At 56.9% G+C, this 18,971-nt stretch overlaps 1 protein-coding gene across 3 annotated transcripts in view; it reads right to left on the minus strand.

Moving 5' to 3' along the window:
* The window catches only part of PDE2A (phosphodiesterase 2A), a 91,219-nt gene that overhangs the window by 58,346 nt on the left and 13,902 nt on the right, over positions 1–18,971 (minus strand). For 2 of the 3 annotated variants that reach the window (XM_025894349.2, XM_073879638.1), the window contains exon 2: positions 5,402–5,477. In XM_025894349.2, coding sequence (XP_025750134.1) covers positions 5,402–5,477 — 76 coding nt within the window. Of the gene's footprint in view, positions 1–5,401; positions 5,478–6,176; positions 6,266–18,971 lie in introns of those variants that run through there. The other variant, XM_073879639.1, reaches the window with a different exon arrangement.

The raw sequence follows: 18,971 nt of genomic DNA on the forward strand, positions 1-18,971 counted from the left end.
CACACACACACACACACACAGAGCCCACCCTGGGACTCAGCAGCCTGGTAGTCCAGGATCCAGCTCCACAGAACTATAGAACCACACTTCCCTCCCTCTGTCTGTCACCAGCAAGCCTTCACATTTGCCATTCACTCTTTCTCTCTGTCCAGAACTTTCTCCTAGCTCATCCCTTAGCTCTCAGATTAGATATGTTTCCTCCTGGAAGCTGCCCAACTTGCCCTTCCTCCCACTCCGGGCAGAATCAGGGGTCGCTACCCTGTCCCACCACCGCCCCTCAGCCTCTCCAGCATTGCCCTCCCCAAACTGCCCACCAGCATCGGTCTTCATCTGTGCCCCTGCCTCTACCCCATCACCTGCCCAGCATCAGCCCTGGTACCTAGGCCAAGGTCCGCCTAGCTGCCATGGGGCGGATGCATTGTGGCTCCAACGTGGGCCAGTGTGTGGCAGAGTTTTAAAGCCCACACCATGCTCATCTCTACCTCCCGCCTCTGTTGGGCACGTAGTACGTACGTCCCACCTTTGAAGGCCTGGCAGTACACAGTGTGTGGCCCGGACAGGCAGGCTGGGATGCTCTGAGTAAGTGAGAGTCCCTAGGTTGGGCTGGGGACTTCCTGGAGGAGGCATCTGGGAGGATCCTCCAGGTGTCAGTCTTAAGACAGCAATTGAGGACAAGCCACAGGAAGTGCCCAGCCTAGACAAAGGGCTAGCAGAGTGGGAACCAAGTCTGCAGGAGGGAGAGTCGGTGGTCAGGGCCCAGGACAGGGCCGCTGGAGGGTCTAGCCGTGCGTTCAGAAAACACCTCCAAGAGAAGGGCTCCTTCCGGCTGGTCTAGGGCGGGGGAGAAGGTGGAGATGAATCAAATTGGAGAAAGTGCTAAGACAGAGATGTGGGACAGAAAGCTCTGTCTCTTCTTGTCCATGAACCCAGAGGAGAAAATGCTGTGGGGCGGCTGGGCAGGAGGAGCAGGGAAGGCTGAGGCAGCACGGAGATACCACGCGCGCTGACCCCGGAGCCAGGCTGGGTGCGGAGGGCTGAGGCTGGCCGGGAGCGTGTCCCCAGCTGTGGCTGGGAAACGTTTCCTGTCTCCTGGCCAGGGGGGTCATTAATAATCGTTTACACGCCACAGGCAGCCCGGAGGCCAGCCAGGGAGCAGCATGGTGCTGGGGCTGGAGCCCAGCCTGGTGACCAGTAGAGCTGTTTTCTGGGAAATACAGAATTGCTGTGTTCTGCCACCTTACTGTGAAACCTGGCCACGTCACCTGACCTCTTGGGTCTCTGGTAACACTGGTAAAAGGCGAGTCTAAAGGGGAGGCTGCTCAAAGTCCCCTCCCTGCTCTGGGCCTCGGTTTCACTAGATGGCAGACGGGCTGCCCCCCTACAAGTGGTGATGGACATCTGATGATTGATGTGGCCATCTAGACTCTGCCGAGCGCAGCTCAGGACACACGGGATGGGCAGACCCAGCCCTGCCTCTGAAGAGCTTGCCTTCTGATTGGGAGCTGGAGCCTAACACCATGGGGTGCACACCTGGAGCCTCACAGAACCAAGTGCACATCAGGCTGGGGAAACAGACGGGAGGGCTGACAGTGTGGCTGGCCTAGCTAGATGGGGTTTCCCTGACACAGGAGGTGGGAGCTCCAGGAAGCCTATTTGGGCACCGCTGTGTCAAACTGGGCCCGCCTGGTGCATAGCAGGTGCACAATAAATGTTACAGACAAGCGAACGAGTTGATCTGTTAAATGAGACCCCCGTGAAAGGAGGCTGGGATCTGGAGAGAGCCGCCTAAAAGATGATGATGACAATGACAGTCATTCTGGCCGAAGACAAGGGGGTTGGGAAGAGGGGATGTGAAAGCCTGAGAAGGCTGGAGGCCCAGGGATGGCCATCCAAAGCCAGACAGTATTGCTTGGGAAGGATCAACTGCCGCCAAGATCCTTTTTTCGAGTTGAGCCAGAATCTTCCTCAGGCCCAGGACACATTTCTCTGCCTACTCAACACCCCCTTCCAGGCCCAGCTTCAGCCCACTCACAGCAGAGAACCTTTTGGAAGGTGATACTGAGGCACCGCCCCCAGCCCCCTCCCCTGATGACTCTGCTAGTCTGTGCCTTCCAACCCTCAGGAGTCCTGGCCTTTCTTCCTCCCGAATGCCTGTCAGCAGGCCGCCCGCTAAGGCTCCCCCACCACTTTCTCTGGAGGGTTTGACCTGGGTCTTCCTACTGACTGGCATCTCCCCTGTCAGACTAGAGGGTCCCCAAAGTGTGACCAGGCTTCCTTTTTTTCAGATAAGGGTCTCTGTGAGGACAGGGACTCTCCCTCCTGTCAGATGTGAGGTCAACAAGAGGAGATAGATTAAGGCCTTCCTCGTTAACTCCCAGCCCAGGGACACTCCCTGAGGGCCACACAGGGAAGGGAAGGGGACAGGTTGGTATGCAGGGGCGGGGGGGCTCCTGGCTGCCCAGCACCCCAGAGATGATGTGAGCCAGAGAGGGTAGTGGGCCAGCCATGGGATGAAGACCTCACGGTTGGCAAATTCACCCAGGGCCATGCCCGGCCCAAGCCGCTCTTGCTCCAAGGAGGCACCACTGGGGATACCAGCCAGGCCCCATGGCCTGTGCCTGAACCCCTCCCCGCTGTGGAGCATTGTGAGGTGGTAGTAAACACCGTAAGCCTACAACACGTGCATCCTCTCCCCGCCCTCCTCCAAAGCCCAGCCCAAAACACGACACAGACCAAAAGGAAAAGAACAAAGGTTCCCAGAGCACGACATCACCAGCTGCCTGCCTGTCCAACGCCTGCTCAGCCGGAAACCCAAGACAAAGGCCTTGGTCAAAGTGAGGAGGATGAAGGGCAAAGGGTAGAGGCAGCTTAGCTTGGGGTGGGCCGTGACAGAACGTCACTGGGCATCTCTGGGGACCTAATGGGGAGGGAAGCAAGGACGGGATGGCAGCCAAGTCCTCCCCGCACACACACATCATTCCACAAACATTATGGGATGCCAGCTGCATTCCACGCACCCCAAACATTATACACCTCCTTCCTCACCCCACACACCTTGTGCGTGCACACTTCCCTGCCCCCTGCAGCATATGTCACAGCCCTCAACACTGCCCCCCCCACACCGCTAACTCACTGACACCCTTCACACACCCCTCACCACATACCACACATCAACAGCTCACAGGGAGAAAAGATCACATAATCCACATGTCACACTGAAAAGTCACACAGCTCACACACCCACACTTCACACCACACTCACACTCAACCTCCCACCACACACCTCACACACCCCACACTCACCTCCCCAACCACAGATACACACACATCCAATTAAATTCAACACACACACCATCTATACATAGAGACACACCCTGCGTAGATAATGTGCACACCTAATGTCACATGTTTGTGGACACACACAGACCCGTGGCACAGACGATCCTGCTGGCACATCGCCTCCTCCTGCCCATGTGCACGTGGGCACACAGACACACACACACTTAGTCAACCAGCCCCTCGCCTTGGACCCCTCGGCCCAGGCTGCTGCACCCTTCCCTACGCAGAGTGGCACCCACAGCCATCACACAGACACATGACACTCAAACACCAACACCCAGGTCCTAAAACATTTCCCAAGCAAGCCCGGGATGTACCACCGTGCCTCTAAGCCACCTAGGCTGCAAACACACTCGGGCCCACACACAGCTCCCCCACCCCCACACCCCTCCACCAAGATGTCCAACGCAACCCTTCATCAGGCCCCCACAGTGGCTCTTCCTGGCTACACGCAACAGCTGAGAACATACGCAACCACACACAAAACCCCCCATGCAGGCTGGCCCTACAACTCCACCCCATGGAGACAGACACACCACATTCACGCATGTTCCCTGTACACACAACACTCATACATACAGCTTCCACTCCACACTCACAATGCAGCCTTCCTAGCTGCACACGACATGCAACACCATGCACACAATCTTCACCCTCGCCATAAGCCCCCATGCATCCCCCCAAATCATCGCACTGGTGATGCCACACACAATATACTACATGGCACATCACACATGATCATACACAAGGCACACCCAACACATGCAATGTGGCCCATCCTACACAAACACACACGTCCCAGACTCACCCAGCCCCGGAAAGCTCCCACCACAGGTCACGGGCACCAGATTGCAGTCTACTCCCCCATTCCCCCATCCCAAGCCCCCAGCTGTCCCCAGTCAAGACCAGCACAGTGGGGATGGGGGTTTATAAGTTATGAACCCCAGTGCTCCACGGCACAACCCCCACCCACCTTAGATCCCTGGGCACCGCCCAAGGGCTGTGCCCTCCATGGTTAGTCCCTTCCACCAGCGCCCACACCATGCCATGCCTGACAACATGGGGTAGGCAGAGGTCCTGGGTACACTAGCCCCACACTCTGGGCCTACCCCTTCCTCACCCCAAAGAGAAGCAGATAATAAGGGGAAGGGATGATCACAGGGTGAGATCCTAGAACAAAGATAGAGACCTAGAGAAACGGGGGTGGGGGGGGTGATGGACAGACTGAGAGAGATGTACATGGGCAAAAGGGACCAAAAGAGAGAAGCGGAGGAGCAGAGAGAGAGGATGCCCAGAAAGATTCAGAGAAGGCAGAGGAGAAACCAGAGAATAAAGTAGGACCAACGCACTAGAGAGAAACAAGAGGAGAGGGTGAGACCCCTAAAAGACTAGAGAACCTCCTACACGAGAGGGTAGGAAAGCAGGAACCAGGTGGGAGGGGGTCCTGCAGAGAAAAACACAAGCTGTGATAGAGGCATTTGGACCCTGGGGTACAGTCCCAGGTGAGGACCGAAGACCAGATGTTTGAATGGGAATCTGGGTGGGGGCACAGATGAGGCTGTGGAGTAGAGGCTCAGGGGCTTGGGGTGAGGCTCCAGCTGTGACATGGAGTCCTGGCTGAGAGCTGGGGGTTCAGGTGTTCTGGGTGTATCTGGAGTCCGATATATATATATATATATAGTGGGTATTCAGGGGTTTGGGCAGGGGTCATCCACTCATCTGGGAAGCAAGGGGTTCCAGGTTTGAACAGAGCTCTCCGTGGGGACTGGGGTCCTACTGTGGATTGGGAGTTCAGAGCTTGGAGTGGAGTTCCAGATCCGAAAAGGGTTCAGAGTCTGGGGTGAGGTTTGGACTGCGAGCTGGGGACTCAAGGGCTCTGGGTATGGGCTGCAGTCCCAGCACAGGAGTGGAATTCAGAGCTAGGGGAGGGGGCCCCACCTTGAGGGGGGTTCAGGGGCAGAGTGGACCACGGAGCCGGTGCCCTCACGCTCCTTGGAAGACCCGGCTGGGCGCTCGCCCGACACCCGGTCCTCCTCGTGCCCAGCGCTGGGGGCCCCCCTACCTGCAGGCTGTCGGCGCATGGCTGCGGCGGCGGCGGCGGCGGCTCGTCCGGCTTGAGGAAGACCTGCTGGCCCCGCCTGAGGAATTGGACAACAGCGATGAGGATGTGGTGCAGCACCAGGACCATGCTCGCAGCCGCCCGCCCGCCCGCCGGCCCGGCCGCTGCGCTCGGTCAGCGCGTCCGCGACAGCTCCGCCGGGTCCGCGCGAGGGTCCGCCCCGGCCCCGCCCAGGCCCGCCCACTCCCCGCCCCCCCCGACAGCGCGGCCCCGCCCACCCTCCCTCCACCGCGAGCGGCACCTCTCGGCTTGTCCGACCTGCGGACCCCCCAGGGTCCCCTCGCCTGGCTCTCACCTCCCTTCTCTCTCCGCTCTCCCGACTCTCCCAGCTTGTCCGCTATTGGGATCCCCAACCAGGGAGCCGGCTCTCAGCTTCCGCTCGCTCCTCTGGCCCCTCGCCCCTCCTATCGCTACCTCGCCTCTCGGAGTCCCTCTCTTGTCTGATCGCGTCCTCTCCCCCCACTTAGAAAGTCCTGGGGCCCCGGCCAGAACCCCAAGCCAGAGACCAGCGCAATGACGGGAGTGGGGTGGGGGGAGGCGGAGGATAAGCGGCGGGGAAAGGGGCCGCCGACCCGATGCAAGGAGCCCCGGGCGTTCCTCCTCAGGAGAAACGGGGAAGTCGGGGAGAATTTTAGAGGTCGCCCAGCGACGGACAGGCCTGGGGCAGTAGCCAGTCTGTGAGGGGGACACGTGCACACAGACACACGAGCACACATACGGACAGGGGCACCACTCCTGAGTGAGGGCTAGGGGCCCCGGACCCCCAGCACTGGGCAGGCAGGTCTGCGTTGGCGTCCCCGGAAGCCGGAGAGGGTGCAGGCCCCAGGGCCACACAGTCCACAGTTCGCCGATGGGACCCGCGCGTCCGGAGCGCAGTTCTCCGCAGAGCGGCCTCTGTGCTGTGGCGCCTGCGGCAGCCGTGACGCTTCTGCGCCCCCTGCTGTCCTATTGCGGCAGAGCAGCCCGGCCCTATTTGCCGTCCGCCTGGCGAGGAAAGTGGGGGGCAGGCGGAGGGAGGAGGGGGTCACCTGGGCCGGCTCCCTGCCTGGACCCACCCAGTTCCTAGCCTCCACTTGCCGTGAGATCCGCTGGGGTGGTAGGACGTGTCTGGACTGGAGGGTGCGCTTTGGATCACACCTGGCCTTTGCCAGCGACTTGCTGCATGACCTTGGTCAGGTTCCCTCCTGTTTCTGGGCCTCAGTTTTCCCATCTCTTTCACAAGACTGCCAGGATAATCAACCTCGATAAAGGTGGGAAGGCAGCCAGAGTCCCCTGACAGCCCTCGCTGTGGTCTGACCTGAATCCTTCCACTGCACTGCGAGCCCCTCTCTCTGCAACATCCCCCTTCACCACTTGCAGGGTGACTCAGTGAGCCCCCTGCCTCCCCACCTCATGGGGCTGATTCATCTGGGCCCTTTTTCCCTGGGGAGTGATTCCCTCCACGTTGAGTCACTGAGCCCAGTCCTGGACACAGTCCAGGCCCCTGACACACAGGCTGGGCCAAGCCCTTTCTGTGCCATCAGTTCAGGGGGAGCCCCTCCAAGCTAGGATTTCTCCCACCTCTGTTTCTGAGGCCCAGCTCTGAACATGCTTCTTCCTCTGCTCAGACACCTTTAAAGACTCCCTACCACAAACACAAGAAAGCCCAAATCCTTGGTCTGACATGGCAGACCCTCTGTCATTTAGCCCTGACTTATTATCTTCCTAGCTTTGAACCTCTTGACACCATTCCTTAAATTTATACTTCCTCCTCTACTCAGATGGGTGACTGACTCATCCTCACCTCTAGACCCTTACCCATGCCACGCTATCCCTGATGCCCTCCAGATCCTGTCAGCCTGCTTATCATTCAGGGGCCAGAGGCCCACCTCCTCCAGGAGGCCTTCCCTTGACGCTACTACCTTAGTCCTCTGGGTCCCCCTTCTTGTGTCTTTCCTGGGAGTCATGTCCGGGAACACGGGGAGGAGTGAAATCTAAGTGATCCCGGCGAAGTCAATGTATTTTAGTTTATCTTCAAATTGGGGGAATGTGGCCTACTTTTTAATACCCTAGAAATCTACGTGGGCTAAGATGGTGTCAAGGTTCTGGCCCAAAAAAGGTCCTCCCTTCCTTTTTTGGCCTCAGTTTCCTGCTCTGTGAAGGGGGTGACCAATGTAAAGGCCATATGAAATGACTGAGTCTGAGCCCAGTGCACAAATCACTTGGCAAATCCTGAGCACCTGTCAGTCCTGGGCTTTTATAGTGTGGCTGGGACACAGACACCCAGGAGGTATCTGTTACAGCCGCTGGCCAGAGCTATTCTTCAGAGGAAGCCATGCCAGACCCTGCAATCAAGAGCCGACCCTGGCCTGGCACAGCACCATCACTTGGGCTCTCAGCTCTAGGCAGAACCTCCACAGCCCTCACCCCGTGAGAAGTGGTTTCTTAAATCTCCCTTGGTCATCTTATGCTGCAGCTCAGTGGCTGGAGCCCCAGGTACATGCTCGCTGTGTCCTTCAACTCAGATTCATTCTGCATCAATCCTTCAGATTCAAGCATTCCTCTGAGGCTTGGAGTCCTAACTCTGTCATAGACTTGCTGTGTGATTCTGAGCAGGCCACTGAACCTCTCTGGGCCTGATTTTCCCCACCCGTGAAATGTTAATACACTAGATTCAAGAAACAAGCTTCTTTCTTTTGCTGCTTGGCAGGATACAGAGGCTTTTTCAAAAACATCCCCCCATGTAATCCTTGAAATTCGAGGCTCCTCGAGATGCCAAAGTGACAGACCATGCCCAAGCCCTCATTGCCAGGAAGTGACTCTTCCTCCAAGGCTAGGCCTCCTCCACCCCCCCATCCACTCCCCCCCCATCCCTGTCTGCCAACTCTTCATTCTGTGATTCTGTATTGGGTTCTCACCCTGCCTCATGCCTGGGACTCCCCCATCCCAGGTATTTTTAAATGTTCCCAGGTGATTCTAATTTGCTGCCAGGTTTGAGAACCCTGGATGAGATGCATCTTGTTCCCGGCTGACCTCAGTCCCATGGAATCGAGGGACAGGGGTAGCCCCTACGGCCTGAGTGTGTACATCTGGAGCTGGTGGCCTCTGTGTCTGAGGGGCTCTAACATTTATTCAACACTTACCATGTGCCTCCCATTTCAGCTTCTCAACCAATGCTATAAGGTCAGATCTGTTACTAGCCACATTTTACAGATAAGGAACTCTGAGGCACAGAGAGACCAAGTAACTTGTCCATAGTCACACAGTTAGTAATGGAGCCAAAATTCAAACCTGGGCCAGCTGGCTCCAATCTGTGCCCTAAATTCATGCTCCACATCTTAAAGAAAGGCATGTGAGAAAAACAGATTTTCCCACCTCTCCTTTTGCCCCCAACAATATAGTGACTGAGGGTTCTATGCTCCCAGTTCCTGAACCCTCTGCCCATCTCTGCCACAAGGAAGCCTAGCCCCAGGAATGCCTGGCCCGGCCCCTCTACACACTTCTTTTCATCGCCCCACCTTACGGGCCACTCTAACTGCCCAGTGGCCCAGCTACTGAGTATTTTTAGGAAAAAGTGACTCAGCCAACAGCCTGTCAACCTGGGTACCAGGCCCCCCAGATCCCTGTGGGCCTCTGTGCCCACAAAGCACTTTGTCATCCGGGCCAGGAGAGCAGACTTTCCTGCTCGCCATCCTTCCAGCTGGCCCCCAATAGACCCCAATCTGCTCTCATTCCCCATGCCCACATGTCCTACTTCCATAAGCCTGTCTGGTGCCTGACATGCATCCATCCTGTGGCTGCTAACCATGGTCAGACTCCTGGAAGCCCAGGTTCAAATCTGAATGACGTCTGCCCTGACATACTGGGTGACCTCAGGCAAGGTTCTGGCTCTGTCTGGCCTCAGACTTCCCAGCAACTGTAAAAGTTGGCCTGGTTCTCATTGAGGGCTCAGGCAGCTCAGGTGGAGGGAGGCAGCATCCAGGTAGGCCTAGCTGGGCACAAAGCAGCCTTCTTGGGCAGGCAGGCCTGCCTGGGCATGCCAGACCCAAGGACTGTGAACAAGGACCAGGTCCCAATATGGGAGGCTCCTCAGGAGAGAGTGTGCATGACTCAGTCATTCCATGACTTGGGGCGTGGAGCCCAGGGACTCTACCATCCTAGGGGCCCTGCAAAGGGACGATCCAAGAAACGCCTGGAAGAAGCTGACATCTCTGCAAGTTCTGTGCCCATCTACAGCCTGTCCTCCACACTTCAGTCCTGGAGAGAGCATGGGTACAAGCCGCCCTTAGGTAGCTGTGACTGTGTGCAGGTGTGTAAGGCCTTATAGCCAGGCCACTGGGCATGGTGAGGGTGAAGGCGGGACAGGGTATAACTACAGGTTTGTAAGCTTATTTCTTTGTGGGGATGCGTGATACTTCCATGGGATAGCTGAATGTGTGTGTGTGTGTGTGGGATGTGCGTATATGTAGGTGTGTGCACACGGGTCTATGTGTGCAGGTGTGTACGCACACATGCAGTCGTTTGTGAACAGTTGTAGGTGTGCATTCATGTATGAATGTGTGTGCAAATGTGTGAGTCCGCATGTCCTCAAATTCACACCTAACAGAAGTGCTGCCATGGCCACCAGCCTGGGTCAACTCCGGGTGTCCCTTGCCCCAGATGTGGGGTAGCCCTCACAGAGAAAGAATCTGGCCACAGGCAGGTGCTGGGAAAATATGGATTTTGGCTCTGGGGGAACAGGGCCTGCTCCCAGAGCCCCAGCAGCAGCTGAGTGGAGAAGCGCACAGGCTGAGCGAACTCAAGCCCAGGGCATGTGGGGATGGGGGTGGGTCAGCCGCAGATCTCATCCATTTCCATGTTATTTGTATACACATTTGTCTGCAGCAGATGGCTGGGTCCATGACCCTAGAGGGGTACGGGAACCCACAGGATCTGGCCCAGACTAGTCTAGGGCCTGCAGGCTCACATCTGGGCTGAGGTCCACGGGACGCGGGCCTTGGCACATGTTAGGCCTTGGTATCTGCTCCTTATCTTCTACAAACCCCAAGATCCTTCCACCACCACACAAGGCCTCCCCAGAACACCATAATCACACATGCACTCACCATCTTCCCACAGATACACATACACACTCCTCCCATTCCTACACACACACACACACACACACACACACACACTCCTATACCTATAGACACGCTCACGTAACTCCTACACACAGAGGCACAGGTGGGCATGTCTGCCCCAGGGCTTCCTTCAGGGACCACTGTGCCTCGCTCCGGAGCCCCATACCTGCTGGAGTAATCTTTTCTGCAGCCTCACCCACACTCAGTGGCTCCCAGTTGCCTGCAGGACAAACCTGGAGCCCTTCAAGGCCCTTAACCCCCACCATCGAACAAACTTCCTTGCAGGCCACACCGACACTGCCTTCTGGCCACACTCCTCATGGGTTCCAGATCCATCAAGCAGCACTTGCCAGGTGCTCGTCCTTCCCACTGTGCTGTCCACTCCAGGGAACAGGACTCTTTCTGTTTTGTTCATCGCTGTGACCCAGAACCTGGAACAAGCCTCAACCCAAAGGAATTGCTCAAAAAGACATCTTTTGACTACATAAATCAGTGGTAGAATCTTCCTTCCTGCCTGGTCTGCTCCCTTATGTAGGATTTGCCCAGCCGTATCTGTTTCCCTGTGTGCCTCCCCAGTCAGACCTGTTGCCCCTCCGGGAAGAGATGGGTCTGACTCAGCATCATGTGTGCATGTCCAGCTCAGGGCCAGGCACAGAGAGTAGGAATGGGGGGTGGATGTGGGGGCAGAGCCCAAGGCGTCGTGACCCCCTCAATAGGCACAGGGATGTCTGGAAGATTGGGCCATCTGGGCCAATCACACAAAGCCTACATGTCCCAGGGAAGAGGCCTCCCAACTGCCTTCCTTCGTCTGAGCCCCTTTCTAAAGTCACTCTGACCGGCAATCTAGCCTCTGCTTGCACACTTCCAGGGACAGGGAGCTCACTTTCTTAGCAGCCAACCCCTTCCTATGTGGGATGGCTCTGCCTGATGCTGACTCCTCCCACAGCACCATCCTGTTAAACCCTGATCATCCTGAGCCACGATTCCCATGGAAACCAGGAAGGAAGATGAGCAAAAAGAGAGGCAGATCCCAGCTTTCTCAGCAGCTCTACCAATCTTTCCAGCTTTGGGAAGAGGTGGGAAAAGGAGCTCTTGGCTCTCAGCTTACCCCAGGGGAAGGCAAATGGGTTTAAGGTGCTCAGGCCCCCCTAGCCCCAACCACCATCCTCAGGAGCCTGGGGTGGTGGTGCAGAGACAGTGCTGTGCTAAGAAATTCTTCAGCAACCTCCACTGAGCCCCAACCCCCTCACTGAGCCCCACCCCCCCCCCTGAACCTCATCCCCCTCCCCCAACCCCCCCCCCTCACTGAGCCCCATCCCCCCCACTGAACCCCATCCCCTTCACTGAACCCCACCCCCTCACTGAACTCTCATCCTCCTCACTGAACCCACACCCCTTCATTAAGCCCCATCCCCCTTCCTGAGCCCCCTCTTTTCATCCCCCACACCCCTACCCACACCCCATCTCCTCCCCTCACTGGAGCCTCCTGCCCTCCAGTCTGCAGGACCATGAGGGGTGCTCTGACTCCAGCCCTAGGAGTGCCATGTGGAGATGCTTCCTCCTGAGCCCTGACTCACAGGCTGGGTGGATGGAGGATGGCAGGCTGGTCCTCGGCCAAGGGTGGCTGCCCAGACTCCCACCCAGCCCCGCCTGGACAGCTGCAGCCCACAGGCCGCCCCGCTTTCCTCCGTCCGCTATTCCTGGGCTGGCCCTGCTCCAGAGGGGCCTCAGGCTGCAGTCCGTCACTGACCCTAGCAACCCCCCCGTCCCACTACACACACACACCAGGATTGCTCAGAGCTGAGCCCATGAGAGATACTGAGGCACAAGGAAGTCTAAGCAACAGGAACTCAATGCAGAGGCCATCATAAAGGGAGGCCCCTGTCTGTGGCTTTGAGGTTCCAAGAACTCCCAGAGCTTTGTGTTCTAAGAAAATCAAGCCTCTATTATAATGTCCCTTTATGTCAAGAATCTGTGCTTCTTATATTCTATGCATGCAAGAGCCTGGAGTCCTAAGAATGTAGGTGTCCAGGATTCCATGATTCTAACTGCCTGACAAGCCAGAACTCCATTAGGGTCTCCATGCCCCTCAGAGCCTGACAGTCTGGGGCTTGAGTCTCTGTGAGTACCAGGTAAGAGAGAGGGCCCCAGTGAACCCCTGCACATGCCAGGTGAAGTACGTTCCACCTCCGATCTCTTGCTAACACCGCCGTCCATCGCCCTCCTCTCTGCTAATTAAATCTCAGGCAACTTTAAAGGGGGAAGGGAGGGACTGCCATCAGGGACTACCCTCTAAGTGCCAGGCCCACCTGGCTGATTCTCTCATTTAATCCTTATGATATTATTAGCCTGACTTTACAGTTGATAAAACTGAGGTCCTGGGGCATGAGGTCATTTGTGTAAAGTCACATAGCTAGAAATAGTAGAACAGTAATCCAAACTGGGCCCCATGGCAGACCCATGCCTCTCGGTAGCAGGCTGACTCTTGAGAAGAGCCCAGGGGGCCTCCTTCCTCGCTCCCTCCTTGGCCCAGGGCCCCGCTGGGGCAGCTTTTCCTGCCCCAGCCGCCCCAAGCTCCAGAAGCCAGAGACTGTGGCTCCCTCTTCTCTCGCCTCCCCGAGCCTAGAGCCGGCCACATTTGCTGCCCTGATTGATCGAAAGGCGAAAGGCGAAAGGCGCTCGATCCCGCAAAGACTCGCAAAGACTTGGTGGTGGGACCGGGAGATGTGGCGTTTCGTTTCTAAGCAGCCGTCGCTATGGAAGCCAGGTGCTGCCTGCCGGAGGCCTAGCAACGAGGCTGTGGCGGGGGGTGGGGGGAGGCATTGTCAGGGGCTTCCAAGGCAGCCAGCGAGAAAGGGGCGTGGGCTACTCTGTGCTCCAGCCTGGAGGGCCGGACCTGCTGCCCTGGCTGGGCACTCGAGGGGAGGAGAGAGGCAAAGGGGCAGGACTAGGCAGGCTCTTAAAGGACAGAAACCCAGAGATAAGGGCAGAGAGAGACTTGCAGAGACAGACAAAGGGAGTCCAGAGACAGTGAAAGGCAGAGACACCGTCAGAGAGAGGAAGATGCAGGAAGGTGGGAGAAGACAAGAGCTGGTCAGAGTCACAGAGACCACTTACTTAGACGGTTGGCAGGGAAGGACTGACTCCGGGGGAAGGGAGAGGGTGTGCCAGAGAGCCTGAGGAAGCCGCAGGGGATGACAGAGATGGATGGACGTGTGACAGGAGGAGATAAGCCTGGGGCAGGAGGCAAATAGTGTCAGATAATAAAGGAAAAGAGGACTAGGAATGGCGGGGCAGGCGGAGCAGCAGAGACTTGGAGGCAGGGCTGACGGCAGCAGGGGCAGGACTGTGGCAGTATGAGGACAAGGGCACCAAAGTCACAGGAGGCCTGAGCTGGCCCCTCCTCCTGGGTCTGCCCATCGGTGGCATAGGTGTCACCAGCTTTGTATCACACCCTCTCCCCAAACCAGCCTTTCCCCTAGAACACAGAAGCATCTAGGCCCTCAAAAAAGAGGCTGGTCAGAGGTCCCATGTCTCTCTCACCTCCCAGGGACAGGTCTTGCCCAAGATCAGACAGTGAGGCACTCTCTGAAATGGGAGGAAGGCAGGCATTGGGAATCCCAGTCCAGAGCTCTTCCCACCCTCACCGGAGACAGACCACTCCTTGGCTTCCCATGAATGTGGTCGGCAGGCACACGTGTCCCCCTACCAGAGTGAAGAAGATGACAGAAACTAACATGGGACCCCCTTTATTTCCTTCTTCCTCAACAACCCTGTGTCGGGGCACTGGGCACCCGAGGATGGAGCAGACAGCATCTGGTGGAGAGAGAGTCCACACCTGTCCCTCTCAGGGGTGTGACTAGGAAAGGCAGACTCTGGGAACCCCGAGTGGCCTGGCTCCCTGGGGACAGGGAAGTGGCAGGCACTTAACAGGCAACATATGACAACTTGATCTTCACCGTAACCTGTTACAGACGAGAAGACCGAGGTCCCTAAAAGGAGAGTGACTCATCTTAACTAACCACCACCAGCCAGCAGGTGCCTGAATCCAGACCTGAACCCAGGTCTCCGGGGGCCGGTGCCAGCTGGAGAGCCTGGGGGGAAGGCCTCTCTGCCAGGGTGGCGGCAGCCCCTCCACGAGGGGCCTGCTCAGGGGCCCTTCCCAGAGGGAGGGTGGGCGCCGTCTCCAGCCCTGCTGGGGCCGCCACTCCTCCCAGCACCGGCTGCCCTCCCCCGACGTCAGACTGGGTAACAGTGCCAGGCTAGCCTCCACTGGGTGTCAGGTACTAATCTCTCTCTCCGCCCCCCTCACTGCTAATTGTTCCAGGGGTTGTTAACGCTGTCAGCTGCCCCTGACAGCCACTCTGGGCACTCATGTGCCTCCAGGGGCGCCCCATCCGTCCCCATCAGCACCAGCCTTGCTCTCTCCACACTCCGGAGGCAGGAACATAGCTCAGTCTAATTAAGCACCTACTATGTGCCCCTGGTGGTGTGAAGCACTTTCCATTCATTATCTCATTAAATCGTCTCCTAGGGCTCTGAGGGCTTGCCCCACCTCCTGCAGCTCTTGGCCCCTGGCCTTTCTGCTCGCCCTCCCCACACCTCGCAGCAGCTTCTGGGGCAGCGCTCCATAGCCGTGGGTACACACAGGTGCCTGGGAACTGGCAGTTTGATTCTCCGCTGCAGGGCCGATTATGGGGGGCAGAAGGGGGAGGAACGGGGCGGTGTAGGGACAACAGCAGGAAGGGGAGAGAAAGGGAGGAGGGAGAGCACACAGAACTGGGGGCACAGGGGCAGCAGGCCGCCCGCTCACCAGCCACACTCCGCACAAACGTGCATGTCTGCCGGGCCTGGGCTGCAGCCAGATGATCGACCCACAGCGCCATACTCCCTGGAGCCCCAGTTCCTGGAAGGCGGCGCTGCAGGCATTATCGATCAAAGGCCTCCCAGCCTCCTCTTCCTGGTGCCCGGAGGCTGCCTCCTCCATGCAGCCCTCCAGCAGATCAGTGTCCCTGCCAGGGTGATTCTGGGGGCAGCCTGGGGACAATGAACAGGGACTCCTCATCTCTCTCTCAGCCCAGCACTCTCCCTACTCTTCAGGACCCTGGTCCAGGTAGATGGGTGGTGCAAGGGCCAGCATGGAGGCTTGTGTTCATACATGCACATGTGTGCACATGTACATGTGTTTGTGGGCGCACGAGTACACACATAAGTAAGTCAGTATGGCAAAGGAGCTGCAAATAAGATGTAAGCCATACGACTTGGGTTCAAATCCCAGCTCCTCCAGTTCCTGGATATTTGCACCTGTGAAAGTCACTTAATCTCTCTGAGCTCCAGTTTCCTTACCTCTTTCCTTTCCTTACCTCTGTAGTGAAGTTACTGATAGGATCCAGCCTGAGAGTATACATGCAGAACTCTGGCACAGTGCTTGGCATACAGTATTTTTTGATACATGAACGTTTTTATTTTATTACTGTCACTGTGAGCGTGTGTGCGTGTATGCATTCATAGGCAGCCTTGGGAGGAGGGATTTCTGGTACTCCAGCAAGGGGGTGTAGGCTGCTCCCTAACCCTTGACCCCCTAGAGTAGGGCTGCAACCACACTCTCAGCCCAACCTCAGAGAAGGGGGAGTTGCTGCACTGATACTCTTCCCCACCAAAAAGAACCCCACCTGTGCTGGATGAAGCTGTTGGGGGGAGATGAATGGCTTGGTGGCCACCAGGCAGAACTGGTGATGAGAAGGCTAATGGCCCAGCATCCGGAAAGGAATGGGAAAGAGGCTGAGCTGTGGGGCCATCCATCAAAGCTGGCAGGGCCAGCAATGCTGCATAGCGGGGTGGAAGAGAGGCAAGGGGACAGCTGCGAGGTGGGGGGAGTGTAGCCAGGCTAAGGGCCAGGCAGCCAGGCCCAGCCCAGCACTGACCTGTTCAGTAACCCCGAGTGAGTCACTGTTGCCTTGAGACCTCGGTTTCTTCATCAGGACAATGGGGCTAAATGTCTCTCTCTGCCCTGAGAAGTTCCAGCCACAGCAGACCCCATATCAGGCCCCAGGGCCAGGAAGAGCCTGGGGAGACTCAGAGACGCCTTTACCTCCTAGGGGTGCCCGAATCAAAGATCCCTGAGGGTGCAGAGTAAGGGATGTGGCACAGTGCCTGGGCTGGGAGCCTGACGGCCCAAGTTTCTGACCCTAATCAATTTCTGACCGTAATCTCTTGCTGACTTCAGCCAAGCCCCTGGCTTCCCAGGTCCTTCCTTGGATGCCCTCCCCAACTATCACTAACACGCAAGAGGCAGGGAGGGCCATAGCACAGCCATTGCCACTGCAAATTTCATTCAAACTAAGGGCAAAGTCATCCATGGGCCCTCCTCACCTTTTGAAGATAATGGTTACCTGGAAAAGTCCTGGCCAGCAAGTCTGAGACAAGAGGTCCTAGCTGGGGTCTAATGGGATCCTGGCAGAACCCATAGCCTTGGTCTGTCTTTAGTGACCTCAGTAAGCTTGAGCAAGTCACTTTCTCTGTGCCTCAGTTTTCACATCCCTAAAATCAAACACTCAACAACAATTCTTCAAGGGCTCCTCTTTCCCTATGGGACACACTGCAAACTCCTCATTGCAACCACTGCCTCCCAGTCCTTCCCCAGGCTCCAGTCCTCCTCTGCTCCCTACTACAAGTAGGCTGCTCTGGATTTCTGGCAACCCCCCACCCCTCTTTATGTTTCACCTGGGGACTCATGGTTCACCTATTCACCTCCGATCCTCTGTCTCTCCACAGGAAAATCTCCTCACTCAACAGGACCAGAAGTATCACTCCTTCTGCAAAGCTGTTTGCACAGCCTCTGGCAGAGCTAAGCCAGCCCCCCTTGCAGAGCCACCAGTGGCTCCCACACACCTTCTCTGAAGCCCAGATCAGGATGTGTCTGTGTCCCCATCTCACTCTGGGCTCTTAAGGGTGAGGGCTGGGCTGGGCCTGATTCCCAGAATAGGGGGAAGAGGTGGGCAGCTCAGGGCCTTGCACAGGGATGAGGCTTAGAGAAGAAAATGGAAGGAAAGAAAGGAGGAGGAAGGGAGGGAGGAATGAAAAGAAAAAGAAAGCAGGGAGGAAGAGAAATAACTATCCTCAAGGTTCCTTTGGATCTAGCAATCTGAAGGAATGCTAGGCTACTCCAGATGGAGACCCCATGCCCTGGTCCCTGCTCCATCCCCAGCTCCCTCCACCCTGCTTCCCCCTTTGGGCCCCAGTCCCCCTCAAACACACAAGTACAAAGGCCCAGAGCCAAAGGGTCTCTGCCCTCTGCCGCTGCACCCTGACTGGAGGCTAAGAACAGGCCTGGTCGTCATAGTGATGGTGCAAAGCTGTCATCACTAATTCATTGCTGGAGCCCTGGGAGGCCAGCGAGGTGTGAAGAGAGCTAGTCAGAACTGATCAGAGCTACCACTAGGGGCAGGAGCCTTGGGGCTGTGGGCCTGGGGGAGGACCAGAGGTTAAACTCCATCACCCCAATCCTGCTGTGTCCTTCCCTCAGCCTCCCAAAACCCTGATAGGAAGGAGGAGCACAGACCTTCCCTCAGTCTGTCTTGTGCACCTACTGTGCATCTAGCTCAGTCCAATCTCAGAGCTGGGTGTCAGTGAAGGCCGGAATAGGAAGCCCTGTACCCCAGCGTCTCTGAGCAGTTATCCAGATTCTGCTGTCTCCAATAGGGCAGGGGGATGTCCTTCTTCAAGTCACAGGGGCTGAGAAGAGGTGGAGGGAAGCTGGAAGAAATGAGCCCATATGTTGTGAGCCCATATGTTGTGCCCTTTCCAAGCAGGCAAATATGCCAGGCATTCCTAAAAAGTAACTCATTTAATCCACCTGGAAAACCTATAGGGTCAAAATTATTACTTCGTTTTACAGATGCCTGGATATTCTGTCTAAATCTTCCCAGCCAATCCCATTCCTCTCTTCCGGGAAGCTTTTCAGGATGCCCCATCCTGAGGATGCACTCATCCTCCCTCCCTTGAAGTCCCAGTGCCGGTGAGGGTCCTGATCTCTCCAGTCTGAGTGGACTGCTGGCTCCTCTCACCTGGAGCTGTGGCGTCGATTGGGCGGGCGGGCCCTCCCATCCCAGCTGCGTGGCCAGCGACCAGAAGACCACGCCCATTATCACGGGCTGGAGCTGTCCGTGGTTCTGAACTCTCCCAGGCCTGTCTCTGGAAGTTGCCTTTTTTCTGTCCTAAGTCGTCTCTTCCTCAGCCTGGGGGAGAAAAGCCAGTCTCCACCTGCGAGGCACCCCTGCCCTCCTCTCACACAGGTCCATCATCCACAAACCTTGAAACAAGGAACCCATTTGGGGTAGGAGAAACGGGAAATACGCATTCACTCAACAAGCATTTATTGAACACCTACTATGTGTGGCCCTGTGAATAGA

This window comes from Callorhinus ursinus, unplaced genomic scaffold (assembly GCF_003265705.2).
Source record: "Callorhinus ursinus isolate GAN/ISIS: 27379988/994484 unplaced genomic scaffold, GSC_fseal_2.0 scaffold35, whole genome shotgun sequence".
Lineage (NCBI taxonomy): Eukaryota > Metazoa > Chordata > Mammalia > Carnivora > Otariidae > Callorhinus > Callorhinus ursinus.